This window comes from Heliconius melpomene, chromosome 19, assembly GCF_056956725.1.
Source record: "Heliconius melpomene rosina isolate 202511_hmr_F chromosome 19, ASM5695672v1, whole genome shotgun sequence".
NCBI lineage: Eukaryota > Metazoa > Arthropoda > Insecta > Lepidoptera > Nymphalidae > Heliconius > Heliconius melpomene.
Genome location: NC_140407.1, coordinates 13,225,168 through 13,244,758, shown reverse-complemented (window position 1 = coordinate 13,244,758; position 19,591 = coordinate 13,225,168). Strand labels below are relative to the sequence as shown.

The window sequence follows — 19,591 nt, the reverse complement described above, 5'->3', positions numbered from 1 at the left end:
CATGTTTGTTTCAAGCAAACTTGCTGGTTTCTGCTGTTGGATATTTCACCAGTCTTCCAGCACTTAGGTTCTTTTCCGGAATAGTTGTACATTATACAGCCATAGTAGCGACGTGGTGTCAACGGCTGCTTTAGGGATCAGTAATTGTTTAATTTATAATTATTGTAAGTGTGATGTTAGAGGATGGGAGTTTAATGTGGGCTGAAGCATCATTGAATGTGGCTGAAATCATTCCTCTCCCCTTTCCTCTGGTTACCCAGCTATGTGCGGGATACAGCGTGAAAAAAATTGTAGTCATCTGGCCTGACAATATCTACGGCTGCCCTGGTCATATTCAATCAAATCAATTTCGATGATTACTTTCAGGTGAATTTATGTTCGAAGGGAACTTTAATAGCTTGTGCGATTTTCCTCTTGGTCTCTCAGTGTACATAAATTACTTCTATTTTTTTTAAATTACTATATAATTTGAAAGATTGAACATAAATTTGATTGAACAAATTATTCTCGAGGAAATTAAATATTTATTTAAATTTATATTTCCATTTTTTCGCTCTGGTGTCGAGGAAAAGGGCGGCGTTATTTTTAAAAATATTTTTCATTAAGTTACAAAATAGCAATAAATATAATTTCGTTATATCTTGATTCACGGAATTGTATGGTTTTTTGTTTATACTATTAAACATTTGCATTACATTTTTATTACAATTTTTTTAGGATATCTAAATAATTTAATATCAAAAACATCACGATGGTTGTAACGTGTGGATGAATTATGATGATAATATATCTTGTAAAATGGTTTTCCTATTGTATAAAATATCAATTTCTGTGGTTTCCCTTGTTTCATTTATATTCCTTACAAGTCTCTACTTTACATAAATGGTTCGTAGAAAATTAAGTTTTATTTGTTTTACTGTAATGGCTTACATTTTGTTGATTATTGTGCTTTTACTGGTGATTTGTTGTAGTTTAGAAAAAATTTTATCTTAATTTAAAAAATAATCTCCAATCCAATAATTTTCTCTTATTTCTTTTTTTATATGAAAAACTTATATAAAGAAATAAGAGAAAATTATATTATAGTATAATAGTAATATTTAAAACAATTTCAATACACATAACAGCATCAGTAGCTAATTACATTCGCTCTAAAATATTTAATGTAATTTGTTTCTCAAAGTGGAATGACTAACGATGATGTATTAGATATGTAATTTAATATTTTTAAAGCTTTCTCAAATATTAATGATTAAATTTAGTAATTTTAATATATTAAAAACATCGTTTAATAATTATACAGTCTCTAATAGCATTGATTATATCCAAATTTAAATAATATTAACACATAGGTAATCGCTTATGCAACTAAACGGATTTAAATTAAGTGTATTTGAAACAGTTTCATTTCTTAATAAAAATAATAATAAATATGCATAAACTTATAAAAAATAAAGAAACCAACTTATTTATTTTGCGTGTTCGCATTTTTCAAATTTTATCCCCTATTTGTACTGTAAGTACTTCTTGCTCAATTTCATAATTATAGATCTACGAGACAGCAGGATTGAAACGTCCGACCGACATAAAAAATATATAGTTAACGAATGTAGAATCGCCTCCTTTTCGAAAAAAGAAGACGGCTCTAATTCTATTCTATTCTAAATTGATTGTTTTTTTAAACAGCTTTATATGAATTTCGGAATATTTGAAGTGTTTCCGTGCGCAGTCACGCAAACATATATCGGTGTCCTCGAGGTTGTATAAAAATATTGCCAATTTCTTTCATGATTCATGCCGTCTTAGGTTGGGGCGTTCGAACCTCACGATAAGCTTAATAATGTGTAGACACACACAACAAGCTCATTTTTCTAATTAAGGTGAGATCGTCGTGAGGCAGTGCCTCAAGCGACTGTAGTCGCGAGGGTTAAAAGTTCGATCCCACTCGGGGGAATTAATTATTTAATATTTTCGCTCCGGCAACAAGGCAAAACGTGACGTTGAGTTCCGCTACTCAACACGCAATGCCTTGAGAATACGGCGGAAAGTGTTGAACAGTGTCTTAATACTAGGTTCTCTCTGCCTACCCTGCTGTATTTGGAATGTAGAGTAAACCTATAAAAAAATAAAGTTATTATTTTACATTATTAATATTTTACCATGGCAACACGATGAGAGGTTAGCAAACTTAACAATTAATTATAATTTAAGATCTCCCCTATAGGGATAATAGGGTGCGGCAACCTTAAAACCGGATATTCTCTTGTTTGTTATCGATGTAAACTTCTCTGATTACTTATTGTGTGATCTTCAATATAAAAAGGAAAATATTAGAGTTAGTACCTATAATATAATAAATATATAATAGGGGCAAGAGCGTGCCCCTGCGCCAACTAGTGCGGGGCACAAGTCTGACCGTAAACACGACAGGTTATGGGTTCAATTCCAACTCGAGGAAATGACATGTTTAATATTTTCATTTCTTCGTTCTGGTGTTCAGAAAAAGCACGACGTTGAGTTCCGTCACTCAACACGCAATTCCTCCAGAATTCGGCAGAAAGTAGGAGGCGGAACTTTTCAATACTAGGCTCCCTCTGCCTATCCTGACACATGTGGAATACAGCGTGAAACTGAAAAAAAGAAAGAAATAAATAATAGTAAGCATTTTTGTCATTCCAGGTCAGACTTTTCTTTGGCAAGCATGTTCGTCGTAATATGTATATTAAACTTAAATGTCTATAGAATTTGAGTCCGCGAACGTGTTAATATTAATAGTATGAAGTCCAGTATGTACGCAAAAAAAATATTTTTAAAATAAAATTTTATTATTTCATTTGTTTTATTACCGAAGAACAATAACTTTAGGAGCTCTATATTGTAGCAGTAGCTTTGACATTGACCTTAGTTAGGGGTACTCTGAGGTCCGGCGCGTAGAGGACAGACGTAGCCTCATAGCCTCACAGCCTGTACTGATGTAGAGGTCTTTAGTCGCGCTTTGACTCCGAGTGGATGTGCCGTCTGGTCGCTCCTCGCCGCCATCCTCCTCCTCGTACCGCGCGAAAGACATGAAACTAAATATATATTTAAATGAAGTGTATCTTACTGTTATTAAGACATGTTTTTAAAAAATACACGATATACAAGAAATAAAATAAGTGATTTTTATATTTTGTTTTAATTCAAGGTAAGTGATATCAATTATAAAAAAAGAAGCAGAATAAATTATAGCATTACCTACCTACTGTAATTTTTTTATTTTTTGCTTATCAAAAATCTGATAATTAAGTAGATTTTAATATATGTACAATTGTAAAGTAGTAGGTTATACGAAATTAAAAATTTGCACACAATATAAATGATGTAGATATTTAATGTTAATTAATACTTAATGATTTTTAATTATATTTATGTATATCCTACTAATCCTACTAATGTTATAAATTTAAAAGTTTGTGAGGATGGATGTTTGTTTTACTTTCAAGCGAAAACTACTAAACATATTTAGATGAGACTTTACAGTAATAAGTATTTATGTAAAGATGTTATATGATTTGGTTATAATAGAACAATAAATTTAAGCGGGTGAAGTCGCGTTTGTGTCGCTATTGCAATATAAATTTCCCAGTACTTTCATTTGCAGAAAGTTTATGCCAGTTATTTTCGCGTCGGCTTAATATAAAAAGTGCCCTAGGTTAAATATTGACTTACGTAATTTTCATGATTTACTTATCTTAATATTCATTAGCAAAGATTAAATTGATAAAGCTTTCACATTTAATTTAATATCGAAAAGGAATTACTTGTTTTATTATTTTTTTTTGCGTTGGATAATTCATTTATTGAAGCTACTATAGATATACACATACTTTATATAGAATACCTATTATATTACTTTACCTTTATCGTGTATACGTACGTACCTACCCATGAGTACCACGCGGGCGAAGTCGCACACAAAAGGTATTTTTATATAAATACTAGCGGCCCGCTTGCGGTTTCACCCGCGTGAACTATGTTATTATTAATTTCTGTCTCCATGACTGAGACAAAATTTGAGACTCCTAGCATTTGTAGTAACGAAGTTTCATACAAACTTTCGACCCCAAAAACAACCCCTTAGAAATCGAATATTGCAAATTCCCGTCTTAGGGAGCACCTACGTCCTATAAGTAACTCCTATACAAAATTTGAGATTCCTAGCACTTGTAGTTTCTGAGATTTCGTGATGAGTGAGTGACCTTTCGATTTTATATATATAGATGAAGGTATGAAAATGTAAGCACATTGACTTAAATTCTAGTAATAACTTGTATTTTTATAAATTCCTTTTATTTTGCCACTCAACACGCAATGCTTCCAGAATTAGGCAGAAAGTGGAGAATGGAGAGTCTTAACACTGGGTTCCCTCTGCCTACCCTGCTGTGTGCGGGATACAGTGGGAAACTGATTAACATGAAAATTTGTTTTATTTGCTTTCCTATAAAGAAAATATTCAAATTTTAGTTTATATTTTTATTCTATTAATAATGATTAAACATATATTTTATATGATACACAACTTATGAATGAAAGTAAATATTTAATTACCTACTGTTATATTATTTGAGTCACGAATAAAAATTGGAGCAATGTAAGCAGTTAACGCCTAAAAGATATTTAAGCAGGTATATCACAAACCTGTTTCCTTTCGAATAATAAAGAAACTTTTTAAAAGTTAAAGAAAGTGAAAAATGTTGGGTCAATTAAGTTATCGAAGTTGTAATGAATTTACTAACAAATTTATTAAATGAGAGACAATTGCTTATATTATAACGCGACGGTTGTGGAATCGATCCTCACTCAGAGCAATGAATTATTATTTATCCATAATTTCATCTACTGCTCTAGCGCTAAGGCAACAAAGCCCGGTGTTAAATTCCGCCACTCAACACGCAATGCCTTGAAAAAATCGGTAGAAAGTGGGGAACGGGGTGTCCCTTATCCCGCATATAGCTGGTAGGTAAAGGGAACCTAGTATACTGCGTGAAGCTGATTTATTTTTATTTTTCACTTATATTGTGTAAAATATTAATCAAAACTTGCAATTCATCATAGTAGTACGTATGTTTATTTAATAATGTAATTAAATTTAGCTTTAAAATGAATTATTTCACACATATGTAAATAGGATAACGTAAATAATGAATGTAATATTAACTAAATGTAGTTTATATTTCTGTTTTCGCATCAGAATTTTAATTTTAAAATACTTATATGAAGATCTCAGACACTAACTACTATTATTAAAAGTTATTGTTAAACAGCAAACAGTTCATAATAAAACAATGCATAAACTAAAAAACATATAAATAAAACAAAAACAATAAAATTAAAATTATAATACATAATTATATACGCGTATTACGAGAGGCAGTCGCGTCGTAGCGCGGGGCACAAGTATGCGATTGCAAACGCGACGGGTATGGGTTCGATTCTCACTCAGGGGAATGAAATAATTAATATTTTCATCTCATCATTCTGGTAACGAGCTGGAGTTGGGTCCACAACTCTTCTCGCAATGGCGCCCTAACAACGCCCTAATAACAGGTTCCCTCTGCCTACTTTGCTATGCGCGTTATCCTATAAGGGTTCCGTTTTCCTTTAGAGATACGGGAGAAACTGTAATATGCAACGTTTTATAGTGCAATAGTTCTTTAGTGCAATAAGCTATCTGAAGGTATATGGATAAAATCTTTTAATGTTCCTAATCTAACCAGCCCAATTAACCTTCCGAGTCGTTTTATAAGTTACTCTATGGTGTAAATTAACGAGTAGTTTTCTTTATAATTTTAACGACTGTTTTAGTTACTATTTCGGTGAAGTAATTTTAACTTGCACTATAAAAAGGGCCATTCGAGGCCATCGTAGATCAGTGGGTCATTAACAACTTACTGTTGAGGCTTATAACGGAGGCTTTTGGGTTCCATTCTCACTTATGAGAGAGAATGAATGAAGAATGAATTTGTAAGCTAACTATCTGAGATCTTTCGGAGCCCAGAAGAAAATCTTAACCCCTTTCATTTTTACCCTAAAACTACGGAACCCTAAAAATATATAAATAAGAAAGCTTACAACAAACGTATATGCATAAGAGGGTAGTATCTATTCTATTATAATATCTATTCACGGGGATATAAAGGCTTATAAGAATTTAAATTAGTTGACCCGAGATCTCTGTTTATTAATTCTACTAAAATGACCATTGACCATGAGTTATGGAATGTAATTAAAGTTATAAATCATGGGGGCCTTTAGATAGATTTGGAACCAGAAAAGGAAACGTCTATACTGTATGTACCTATATGTAAATATTTTCCGAAGTTATATTAATCAAAACTATCATTTCATTGATTTCATATCATTTATCTCATCGATATTTGTATTAACATTTGGTACAAGTGGGTTATTAACAAGATATCTCTTACATACATATCGTGGATTTTTTTAAGACATCTTTTTATAAATATACCTTTCTTTTACACGTTTTTCTCGTATTAATAATTTTATCTCGTTAAGTTGAGCTAGCGCATGCGCTATAAGCGTGCAAAAATCTGATTTTAAAGATCTGTACCTCAAAAGACAAGAACGGAATACTTAAAGGATCATTTTGTTATCCTTCTGTCTGTGTTCTGTCAAGACGATTAACCCCAAATTTCCCATGGAGTTATCAAGCTGAAATTAATATCAAATATCCAAGTCTACGGATCTTAGGAGCATAGAAAAAATTAAACGCTGTCTATCTAATCAAAAGATATTTATGATTTTTATGCTCAGTTTTTGCTGCATTCTGTAGGAAGTTCACCGCACACAATAATCCTGTATATATCCTGTGGATCTAAAATTATGAAATTGTAAAAACAAGCCCAATAGTTTTCTTATAAATTTTACACGGCTCTTTGGAAAGAATAATTCTGTTGTTTAAAAATACTGGTAAAATATAAGCGAATTAGCTAAAAAGCTACAAGAAAAACGTCCTTAAAATAAACAAATAGACAGGATAAAATAATAAGATGAATATGATAATTATATTATGAATGTTTTTTTATGCGGTAAGAAAATATATTTCACATAGTAATAATATTTTTAATTTGTTACAGATAGCCCGATGCACTAATAAAAATGAAGTTGGACGATGAAGAGATATATTTTTTCAATGGAACTAATCAATCAACACAGTCATCCGGTTTCTCAGAGCCAGATTCCCTGAACGTCATAGTACCGTTGAGTGTGGTATATGCTGTCATCTTCATAGCCGGTGTTTTAGGCAATATAAGCACGTGCGTTGTTATTGCCCGGAATAGATCCATGCATACAGCTACTAATTTCTACCTCTTTAGCTTAGCGATATCGGACCTTCTTCTTTTGATATGTGGATTACCGCTGGAACTTCACAGATTGTGGAATCCGTTCTCATATCCCCTGGGCGAATCACTGTGTATCATCGTGGGGCTAGTGTCGGAGACTTCCGCTAACGCCACAGTGCTGACAATAACCGCATTTACCGTAGAGAGATACATAGCGATATGTCGTCCGTTCATGTCCCATACGATGTCAAAGCTGTCCAGGGCTGTGCGTTATATTATAGCAATATGGGTGTGCGCGTTGTGTGCGGCTGTACCTCAAGCGATGCAGTTTGGTATCGTGGAATACAGTGAGAAGGGTCAAACAATAAGTGCGTGCACTGTGAAAGGACACGGCGTGCATCAAGTGTTTGTGATTTCAAGTTTTGTGTTTTTTGTGGTTCCGATGTCGCTGATCACGATCCTGTATGTGCTGATTGGTGTGAAGCTGAACACGTCTCACATTCTGCATCCAGTGAAAAAGGCGTCCGTGGAGAGTGGTGACCGGCCCAACGGAACTACTCGGTATCGGAACGGTGCTTCACAGAGACGGGTTATTAGAATGTTAGGTAAATTAAGTTATAAATCTTTTTTAGTAATTAAAAAGGCTAGAAAAACAATTTTTGTGGCTCGAATGTGGCCACTCGGTGGAATGCTTATATTAAAAATGTTTAAATTTTTCTAATCTGATAAGACAATTTTCCACATTTGATATTAACACTCAGAATTGAGAGGTCGGACGGAAAGCGAAAATATAGTAGCAAAATACTAAATCCTCTATGTTTAATCCGTTATGCAGGCATGACATTTAATCAATTAACCCTTCATCGTTTTAACTTATATTGTACATAATATACGAGTATAAAAAAATTTAAAGATCATATTCATATTCTTCACAAATATTCAAAATTTAATTTATTTTATCTTGCTAAATAGTTGGGCGAAGTATAATAATTTAGTTTAGTACAGTAATATTATTAAAAATATTATGTAATATACTTAATATGAACTTTATAGTTTCAAGGTTAACGAAAATGTTTTTGTTTTTCACTTATTTATACTACTCATATTATTTATAGTACAGTAGGTAATGATTTTTATATTAGTTTTATTATAATTGTATTTTTTAAGAAAAAGACTTGAATAAGTCCTTGCTTCTTTTCCACAAAATAATTCCATTTAAAACACAAGACAAGTACAGTTCCCTCAATGACTGCTCTAGGTAGAGACTGCTGTCTTGCATCATACAGGTATTAAATGCCAGCCAAGTCATATGCATAAAAAATGGTGTAGCAAGGAAGAAGGTAGAACTAAGGCGATTTCAGGTAGTCAGTTTTTGACTGTTTTTGCAACATGTGCTTGAGTGTTGTAATGTGACTAAATCACTACATGTACTCGTATATCATGTTTATGCTCGTGTAGGGGTCGTTTTTGTTTTATAACTCGACTTAAATACGTCAATTGAAGGTATCTGCGAGGTGCCGTAATTTGTCGAGTATCTCATAATAAATTATTCCCTGCCAATCCCACAAGATGCAGAGTCATGAATATTTGGTTTTGCTGACTGTATTAGTGTATGACCATGCTTACCCAACATTTTTTGTGCTGTTTAATATTGTAGTAAGTCGACATTTTAACACCAGTTATGATATGGTGAAGACTTTTCTATCATGCCTCATTCATTTCTATCATACAGTCGACATAGAATATTCTTGTAATGTTTTAAACCTTCTCATGAAAAGTCATTACTTTTCAAGGCAGACAAATCAGATCAAAAAGTCAGCCAGACAAATCCTAAAATTGAAGACCATCTAAAGTGTTTCTTTATCGATGTGGTAATATTCGAAATTTCAAGAAGAGAGTACTACTCCTGTCGTCGTTTAGGAAACAGCGAGAACTTATTCAAGAACCAATATAATAATGTACTTGTAGTCATTAATTTGATAAAAAAATTGTTAATTTAATCGCAGTGGCGGTGGCGTTATCATTTTTTCTATGCTGGGCGCCTTTCCACGTGCAAAGACTGATAGCTATTTATGGAAAGAATTTGGAGCATCCCACCGATACGTTTTACAAGGTATAGTGATTAATGTATACTTATGACAGAACTAACGATAGTGAAATGTACATATTTATAAAGTAACGTAATAGTTATAATTTATAATGTTAGTGTCACCTTAAAATTTAAATAGATATAAAGTAAATTGTTTTTAGGGTTCTATATCTCAATAGGTACAACCTATAAGGGTTTCCCTTATTGGTTCTCGAGATTGTGTCGAGGTATCAAGCTGAAATTAATAGGTATCAAATATTTAGCTGTCGGAAATACTCGACAAATGTCCATTGGTTCTCCAGAATGGGTCCTTGATTTCTCCTGTTCTATGTTGATAGTTAATTCATGATGAGGATACCCATTTTTATATCAGTGCAGCTTTTTAAAATTATTCTTTATCTAGAGATTATAAGCTTCAAAGTAAATTGCTTTCAGTTTTCCAGAATCATTAATTGTATTTTTACCTATATTAAATCGTATAAATAGATGATATGATAATGTTTCGATTTCCTTTATATATTTTATATAAAGGAAATCGAAACACTATCATATCATCCATATTTTCTACATTCCTCGATTCAATAACTTTTTGCATATAAGTATAATTTAGAAATCAGTTATAATTTTTTTATGTTGTATATCTTTTCTTGTTAACAGGTGTACATAGTGCTGACTTATTTATCGGGGGTCCTTTATTTTCTTTCAACTGCAATCAATCCGTTCCTTTACAACATCATGTCGAATAAATTCAGGAACGCTTTCAAGGTAAACTGTTATGCGTAATCTTGCACCTTTCAAATGTAAATTATGTAAATCTAAATTATATGCAAAAATTTTAGTACTTATACCACGTATTACGTGCAACCCTAAATGCGACAGGTTGTAGGTTTGATTTCCACTTTGTTGTCGCTAATCGAAATCAATTTATTCATTGACAGTAACAGCGTTAAGGGGGCTGTTGGAGGAATGTTGTTTAAAAATACACATTACTACTGAGAAAACACAAGAGTCACTATATTTAGGATGAAAAAAATAATAATACGTTAGCTGTAGCTTGATATAAAAATTAATTATGTCAAATGATAGACGGATGCCACTTCTACAGTCTACCACCACGTGTGACCGACTACTGCAACAGACTACTGCAAAATGTTCGATATGTCGGATTTTCAAAATAGTCTTCTTCTTCCTGGCATTAATCCCGGCTATTACCGGGGTCTGCCTTCCTACTTAACCTACTCCACTTTGCACGATCTTTTGCGTCCTCGGTGGTTAGACCATTGGCTCTCATGTCCTGCATCACGACATCCAACCAGCGCTTCCTTGGGCGTCCGGGAGGTCGCGCCCCAGGAACTTGTATAGCAAGGCACTTGCGTCCGACATAGTTCTTAGGCCGGCGCGTAACGTGGCCAAACCATCTCAAGCGACGGTCTTGGAGCTTATCCGCTACGTCACGGACCCCAAGACTACCTCGAATGAATGTGTTGCGTATGCGGGCAGACCGCGTTACGCCGCACATCCACCTCAGCATCTTCATTTCCGTGACGTGAAGCTCCTGAGTGTGCCGAGATAGTGCTGGCCAACATTCCTACTCCTGTGACCTCCCGCCATTTGGCCCAGGCAGCGCTTATCCGGCCATGGACATCGTGGTCGATGCCTCCAGACTCGTGCATAACGGATCCAAGGTACCTGAACTTCTCCGACTTAACGGCTGGCTCAGGACCTATGAGGATGGTGCTCGAGTCCCGGCTCCCGCAGGTCATGTACTCTGTCTTCGACACATTTAGTTTAAGACCGCCGTTCTCAAGCGCACCCTTCCAGAGGCTCACTTTACGCTCCAGCGTCAGTCGGTTCTCGGCAATGAGTGCTATGTCGTCGGCATACATCATCAGCCATGGAGGATGGTCCTGGATGTGAGCCGAGACAGTATCGAGCACTACATTGAATAAGAACGGACTAAGAGCCGAGCCCTGGTGAACCCCCACTGTAATCGGGAAGGGTCTAGTGTCGCCAACAGCAGTCCTAACCATAGAAGCGGATTCGTGGTACATGTTCCTGATAATCTCAATATAGGCCTCAGGGATCCCTTTGGATCGCAATGCCCACCAGATACACTGACGAGGCACACAGTCAAAGGCCTTCTGCAGATCTAAAAAGCTCACTGCGGGCTCTGGCTACAGCTCTTTTACTGGCACGTTTAGCTACTGTGTACTCCAGTCTGTCTTCAGGAGAGTTGGATTCCTGCCACTTCTTAAAGGCAGCCTTCTTTTCACGAGTCACCTCCTGGACCTCGTCATTCCACCACCATGTCTCCTTGTCGATGACACGTCCTCCCCTAGAAACGCCAAGAACTCGCCTGCCTGCCGCAATGATTGCCGACTGAGCCCGATCCCAAGCCTCCTGAGCAGTCTCGGTGTTAGTCGAAAGATCGTGACTTTTCACCTCTGCCAGGAAGTCGGTCTGCATCGGTCCATTCAGCAACCACCACTTGATGCGAGGCCTACGTTTCTCGGCTACTTTCTTCTTCGGAGTGACGTTAAAGTCCATGACAAGAAGACGATGTTGGGCCGTTAGGCTTTCGCCTGGAATGACCTTACAGTTAGTTACCCTGCCCATATGACACCGTCTGGTCAATAAGTAGTCTATTTGAGTTGAGTGGGACCCGCACTTATACGTGATAAGGTGCTGAGAATTCTTTTGGAAGAACGTATTCACGACGGCCAGATCAGACGCAATACAGGTTCTCAGAATGTTTTCTCCCTCTGCATTGCGAAGACCGTGCCCAAAACCCCCGTGAACACGTTCATACGGCTCAGCAGCCTTACCGACGTGCCCGTTCAAGTCCCCCCCAACTAAGACCACTTCGGTACACGGCACAGCAAGTAGCACCCCTTCATACTGCTCCCAGAATGTCTCCTTTTCGGCCGCGCTACATCCCGCCTGGGGAGCATAGGCACTGATTAAGTTTGTGATAACGCCCTCAATCAGTACCCTCACTCGCATCAAGCGGTCGGAGCGACGGTCAACTTCAAGGAGCCCATTCTGAAGCTCTTCAGAAAGCACTACCGCTACACCGTTTCTACCCGAAGGTGACCCAGTGTATATAAGCCGGTAACCCTGTCCGATGTTACGGGACTTATTGCCCTTCCAGCGTGTTTCCTGGAGGAAGGCACACTGGACCCGAAGTCTCATGAGTACATCTGCGAGTTCCCTGCATCGTCCGGTCAGAGAGCCAATATTCCACGTTGCAAAGCGGAGTTTCCGGCTGGGTACTAGCGTCTTTAGCCGTGCCCGTACATGACACGGTAGCCCTTGCCCACTTGTCGCAGGTGTAGGGCGATGTGCCTGCGCGTCGTTTTGCGGCGACGCCCTAGCCGTACCCAGTCTTTTGCTTTTTCGGTCCATTTAAGTGGCGGTTGGCGGTTTTTAAATGGAGCGACTGCCGTCTGACCTCCAAAACCCCTTTGTGGGGAAAAACCGAGGGGAGAGGAAAATAGAAGGGGTAGGATAGGTAAAAGGAGGGAGCTAAGGAAAAGAGGAGGGGAAGGGGGGGGAGGAAGTTAGGACACCATTCTTACGGACTGGATGAGGATGTAAGAGTGGCGGCTCGAGGATCCGGGGTCGCGTACCCGTATGCCCACAAACAAATATCGGACATCCTCTGGATAAATTATCATCATCCTCGGATTTCCAAAATAGTATAATATAAAATTATTAATAATTCGGTCAAAGTCTTTCTTCAAATATGTAAAACTCGTGAAAGTAGAGCTCATAGCTCTTATTAAATATCTTATTAGAAATAATATGATTAATCTGTTTAGATGACGCTGTCAACGTGGTGTAGCAGAGGCGGGCCACGACTGGCGAGGACCTATAGTGCACTGTTAGCTTCGCAACGACAACGAGCAACAAGCAGAGTAGATCACAGAGAGAGGCGAACAGGCCACCCGCGCCTCCTGTGCCGGTTGTCCACCGCGTCCTCAAAACTAGGAGACGCTCCGCCGCGGGCGCAGGTGAGGTCAGACAACGCCTATTCTCTGTAAGCTTGGGCTATGCATTGGAGTAACTCGCTAAAACTCGCTGGATGTTGAAATTAATAATTGTTTCTAAAAATATTTCGTTTAATTGGTGACAGCTAATTATCTCATTTTGAAAAAAGTAACCAAATTACAAAAATGCTACGTAAATAAAAGTAATAAAGTTAATGGAAAATTGAACAGACAAAAAAATTGGACTAAATAAATTTCAATTTTGATATTATGCTGTTGAATATATACCTATAATATTTTTTTGATGGTTGAATTACCATAAATATGAGTTAAATGAATTCAGTAATAAATATATGAGGCCAGTCTTGGAGCAGGGGCATAAACTTTCTCGACAGGTTGTGGGTTGGATTCCGAATCGAGGAAATGAAATATTTTCTTTTCTTCGCTCTGGTGTCAAGGCAAAACGCGGCGTTGAGTTTCCCCACTTAACACGCAATGCCCAACATTCAGTAGAAAACGGGGAACGGAGTGTCTTAACACTAGGTTCCCTCAGCCTTCTCTGGTGTATGCGGGGTACAGCGTGAAGCTGAATTAATAAACATACGTTTTTATTTTGCAGTCCTATCACCGACAAAACCTTTCCATCGTAAATGAGGCACCAGATGCAAATTTTCTTTGGAAGCAAAGACTTGTGGAAGGATCAGATTCCATCACTTCGCCGCGGAGCATATCGAATTCCAGTTTACATGAAGTAGATCAAGAACTGAGTGGTGAAGAACTAGCGACGTATTTGTATCAGGTTAATTGTAACATTGGAGGACATACCTGAGATACGCCAGTTTAGAGTGTCCGCAAGGAAAGCTCTAAACTAAATCGAGGAATAAACACAGAAATAAATACATTGTTATAGGAACAATGGTATATTTATTTGCAAACCGTTGTAAGTTTTTGTTATTTATTTTAATAAAACTTCCAAATATTGTCTCGACAGAAAGACACTATTTACGGGTTCGTTCCCCTTGGGGGGAGAGAGTTCCCGTGAGACATAAGGTGGCGCTTAGTTTCACCACTCAATAAGCATTATCTCGATGTTATGACACTAAAAGATAAATAGTGTAGTTCCGCGTTATTATTGTTTTCACATACTTATCTATACTTAATATAATAAAGCGGAAGAGTTTGTTTGTTTGTTTGTTTGTTTGTTTGTTTGTTTGTTTGTTTGTTTGTTTGAACGCTAAGATCTCTGGATCTACTGGATCGATTTACTTTGTTTTTGTTTTGTATGAAAGCTGCATTCTTCAGAAGTGCTATAGGCTATATAATATTACATTACACATATATAGTAATAAATTAAAATACTTTCTAATTTGACATGCAATTTATTCTGCCATGTTAATAACAACCGTCGTCGCTACGCGACCGCGTTCGTTACCGCGTCATTTTGATATTCATCCTTATGAAAATAAATATAATAGTCACTTTTAGCATTTCATCTAGATTGAAATTATATTTCTATAGAAATTATATTCTTATAATTCAAGCAGGCGTAGCCGCGTCCGGGTCTGCTAGTTACGTATATAATAACATAAGCTAGTAGTTCCAACTAAAAGGCGTTATAATTTTGTATCTATTTTTCAATGACAACTAACTGGTACGTGAAAGTTATATTGAAAATATATATATTCATAAAATAAAATAAAACTGTATGTACTAATTAGGATTCACAGTAAATTTAATACTAAATCAATTTTATTGTATCAAAGTAAAATAGTAATAATATTTATTTATAATAACATTGTTATATTTAATTTTGTACAAAAGGATTCAAAAGAAATTGGTACAATTGTCTCAGTCACATTCTCAGCAAGGAATTAAAGAATTTCGAATGTTTTATATGGAAATCGTACAGCGTATAAATTATACCTAAGTATATAAAATTTACACCACTTTCACTTTGAATGTAATATCTATATGGTGCTTTAATACAGTGTCTTTATTTGTCTTTGTATTATATTTCCAATTCAGTTATGTTGTATAAAGGGATTAACGAAAAAGAAAAATATTTTTTATATTTAAAATTGTTCCAGTCAATATATTTATTTTATTTTTGGTAAAAAAAGATATTTTCGATAAGAGTACTTCTGTAATTCAGATAAATTTGGACAATAACATAAATAAGTAACGTACAAAAATAACGTTCATAATAAAATTGTGAAGAATGAAATCATTGGAGTGTTATTTTTGTTTTCTGTTATATTTATAATGGTTGAGCAATAAAATGTTTAAGAAAAAATATCAATTTTTTTTGTAAACCCATTTAGAAGGAATAATGGCAAGATATAATAAAATTATGCTTGTCATAAAAAAGGTAAATAATAATTTTTACTTATACATCGTCCTACGAGTACACTACAGGAACCGTTCCAAGCGACTTTAAGTCCTCGCAACGATTAAACTGCATGCATGAAATTTAGTACTTTTGTTAAAAACCCTAGCTTCTAATATGCACAAAAGTTAAACAACTCAACTCAAATGATTATTGATATGTTAACGTTTAAAAATCGGCATTTTTGGGACTGACCCATCGGAAATCTAACCGTCTTCTAGATGATCTAGAAACTTGATGTTTAGATAATTGCAAATGTGCAAAGCATTTTTTTTTACTTTATAGTATACTTTTGTAACAAAGTTAGCAAACAAACTTCTTTATATTAAAAGTTTATCATTTAATTTATATTAAAAGTTTTAAATTTTATTTGACTTACATTTGACTTACAACACCACAAATGATACATAATTTTTATTTTTAATTATGCATACCAATGCATATAATTTAGAGAATAATTATATATACAACTTACAAGAAATGACCATGAGAATATTAGGATTTTTAGGTAAAACTAGTATATTATATTTCTGTTCTCCGAATTAAAATGGCGATACAGTTAGTTCTATCTAACAAGTAGTAATGCTTTTGTATCGATATGATAGAACTGAAATCAATTTTTGTTTTTTGTAAAAAAATATATCAATTTTAAGTATTTTGTTCGTTAATTGTTGTAAAATAATTGTTTTATTGAATCCAGCTAGATTTCGTTATTGGAAGCCCTAGTTTGACTAAACTTGATGGCTGTGGGTTCCTTTAGGATTCAAACCTCAAGAGAGACTACAAAACAGAGCATTTAGATCCATTATTGAGTTATAAGTTATAACATGACCTATTTCTATTTGGTTTAGGTATTGGTTTTGATTATAAAATAACATTTCGAAACTTATTCTTAAAATACATACATGGGTGAAAATATACCTAATTGTACCTACTTTTAGTATCTTCATAATTACACTTAAAAATTAAACAAACTAATGATATGTCTCGTTGACATTATTGCATATTATTCATATATTATATATACCATTAAATCAAGAGGAATTTTGTCCCAACATGGACGAAAACAATATAATAAATACGAGTACTTGCTTTTCATTCTCGCCTACTTACACTGTCTAGCGACATTTATTGGATTCTACGTCGTTTATTACTTTTAAGCGTTTGTAATAAAATTAAAGTGAACTAAACAATACTTAGGCAGAAATAATAAATGCATGCAATGCAAGCATGTGTAGATGTGGGAGTATACAAACGGAGAGTTGAATTACATAATAAGTAGGTTCTATATATATTTAAATAAGTAAGCTTATTTATAAGCTAACCACCAAGTAACAAAAGTACCAAGGAAAAAGCGCGGCGTTAAGTCCCCCTAACACACGCACTGCCTCGAAAATTGGGGCGGGAAGCGGAGTGTCTCAACACTGGTTTCCCTCTGCTTACCCTGCTATGTGTGGGGTAAAACGTGAGCTGAAAATAAAATTAAGTAGGTAGCTTTTTTACGGATATTACTTTCAAAATAATACTTTATGTATTCTTCATTAAATTTAATGATTTTTTAAAACAATGCCAAACGTAATGACTAAGTCAATCTCTCCTCAAATTTTATTTCTATTAATAAATATAATTACAAAATAATAATGATATATTCTGGCTTGAAGACTACGACGTGGCTGCCCTAATCATAACAATTTCGGCGAATACTTTCAGGTACATTTATTTTTGTGGGGAACTTTTATAGCTTGTGCGACTTCCCCTTGCTCCCTCAACGTTTGCAAATTATGTTCAATATTTTAAATTAGTAATTTCAAAGATTAAACATAATTTTCAACTTATTTTTGTAAGGGAATTGTTTAATAAAGTTACATAAAAAGTTATTAGCATAATTGTGATTGTATTTTGTATCAAAAATTATATGTTTTGTTATTCTCGCCCTTGCCGTCGTTACTTGAAGTTAATATGGATTTTGGTGAAGCAGATTATAAGGCTGTTGTCCCTTTACATATATACATATAATAAGATTTATTCTTAATGTTAATATTTTCCTCAAGCATTACACTTTTTTTTTATATCACATGTATCAGATGGACCGACGACATAAAGAGGTTGGCCGGAAGCGGATGGGTCCGAAGAGCTGAGGATCGAGTGTGGTGGCGAGAATTGGAGAAGGCCTATGTCCAGTAGTGGACAAAAGATGGCTGTTGATGACGATGATGATAATGATATGTAAAAGACAATCAGAATATTAAAATAGTTTTTTTAACAACAAGGGTGGCAATGAGTTACAATTCAACATGCAGTGACTCTAATTTTGGTGGAGAATGGAGTGCCTTGTTACTAGTTTCTTCTTGCCTGCCACTTACTGCTACTTTTAATTATAATGGGTGGTATTTGGATTATGGAAGTAGCATGGCAAGGGCTCTCTCTAATAGTCTACAATGTATATTTTTAATACTAGATACCTTTAAAATAATTAATCAATGCATAATGAATCTCGTTATCGTTGTAACGAAGTTATTACAATATATTATTATTATTTATTCTTTTATATTTTAGTCTTTATATTAATAAGTTTTCATGGGAACGGAGTGTCTTAACACCAGGCCAGGCCTCCTCGACCTATCTTGCTATGTGCAGGATATAAAAAAATGTATTATTTGGTGTCCAAAATTATAAACCACCTTTTTACACATACTTAACTAAATTGATTGTACTCGTATATCTATAAATAGTTCTATGAATTCCGGAATATTTGAGTTGTTTGCGTGACTGCGCACATATCAGGGTCCTCGAGGTTATAAAAAGATTTAGGTTATAAAGTCAATTTCTTTCAAGGCGTCTAAGGTTGGGGCATTCGTAACTTACGATAACTTTTAGAGTCTACGCGCAATATAGATAATTATTCTATTTTAGTTAATTATTTTATTTTATATAATTTTTATCATCGTAACAAGATGAGAAATAAACAAATTAAACTGTGAATTATAATTTAAGATCCCGATCTACGGGGTTAACAAGAGTGGACCCCATTCAACGCAAATTGATTACTTGTTGACCAGACGGTGTCATCTAATGGACATTGGATCTTAAATCAGGTCAAGTCAGCTAGTTTTGTATATATAAAAAATAAATTCAAATCAGCTTCACGCTGTATCCCGCAAACAGCAGGGTAGGCGGAGAATCTAATGTTAAGACACTCGGTTACCCATTTTCCGCCGAATTCTGGAGGTATTGCGTGTTGAGTGGTGTGGCGTTCTTAGCGTGTTGAGTTCGCCACGACTAGCCTCAAAAAAAGAAAAAAATAATTTTCACATTTCATACCTAATCCATATTCGGATGTATGCATATGCACGGAAATAAATCTGAAAAGCATTAGTTCAAAAGTCATTCACATTCGTAGAGTCGTATTTCACCGCATCCTAACATAGCGTGTGATTGATATACTGCTGTGTGCTAACTGCTAACTAATTAATGCTTTTGGGCACTTCTCTATTTATCTTCTCTAAATGATGTTCGATAGGGTACCTATTGACCACCGATTAACGACTACAGTCATTTATTTACATATAAAAAAACAAAACACTTATATAGTTTTAAGAAATGCATTTTTCATAACGATATATTATAAGAAATATTTTTGTCGTAATGCTTGCAACTGTTGTCATCGATTATACGTTAATTTTCTATTTTCATTAACTAATTATTCCATATCAATAACATGAATTTGAATGAAATGTTTTTTTTATTTAGAGCAAATATTTCCGTAATTAAATAATACCGACAT

At 35.0% G+C, this 19,591-nt stretch overlaps 1 protein-coding gene across 2 annotated transcripts; it reads left to right on the top strand.

Moving 5' to 3' along the window:
• Positions 1–2,888: 2,888 nt before the first annotated feature.
• On the top strand, positions 2,889–15,692 carry LOC146528884 (pyrokinin-1 receptor-like). 2 transcript variants are annotated; one of them, XM_085203313.1, is made up of 6 exons: positions 2,889–3,184; positions 7,137–7,948; positions 9,350–9,456; positions 10,090–10,197; positions 13,254–13,450; positions 14,041–14,204. In XM_085203313.1, the coding sequence occupies exons 2-6, from the start codon at positions 7,159–7,161 to the stop codon at positions 14,069–14,071; spliced, it is 1,233 nt and encodes a 410-aa protein (XP_085059439.1). In that variant the 5' UTR covers positions 2,889–3,184; positions 7,137–7,158; the 3' UTR covers positions 14,072–14,204. The 2 variants fall into 2 exon arrangements, with proteins under 2 accessions (XP_085059439.1, XP_085059438.1); XM_085203312.1 differs by having other exon boundaries at positions 2,892–3,184; positions 13,254–13,445; positions 14,041–15,692.
• Positions 15,693–19,591: the final 3,899 nt, after the last annotated feature.

Coding starts and splice junctions, on each gene's coding strand:
- LOC146528884 (XM_085203312.1), top strand. CDS start 7,159: ATGAAGTTGGACGATGAAGAGATATATTTTTTCAATGGAACTAATCAA. Junction 10,198..13,253: donor AATTCAGGAACGCTTTCAAG/GTAAACTGTTAT, acceptor TAATCTGTTTAG/ATGACGCTGTCAACGTGGTG. Junction 13,446..14,040: donor ACGCTCCGCCGCGGGCGCAG/GTGAGGTCAGAC, acceptor TTTATTTTGCAG/TCCTATCACCGACAAAACCT.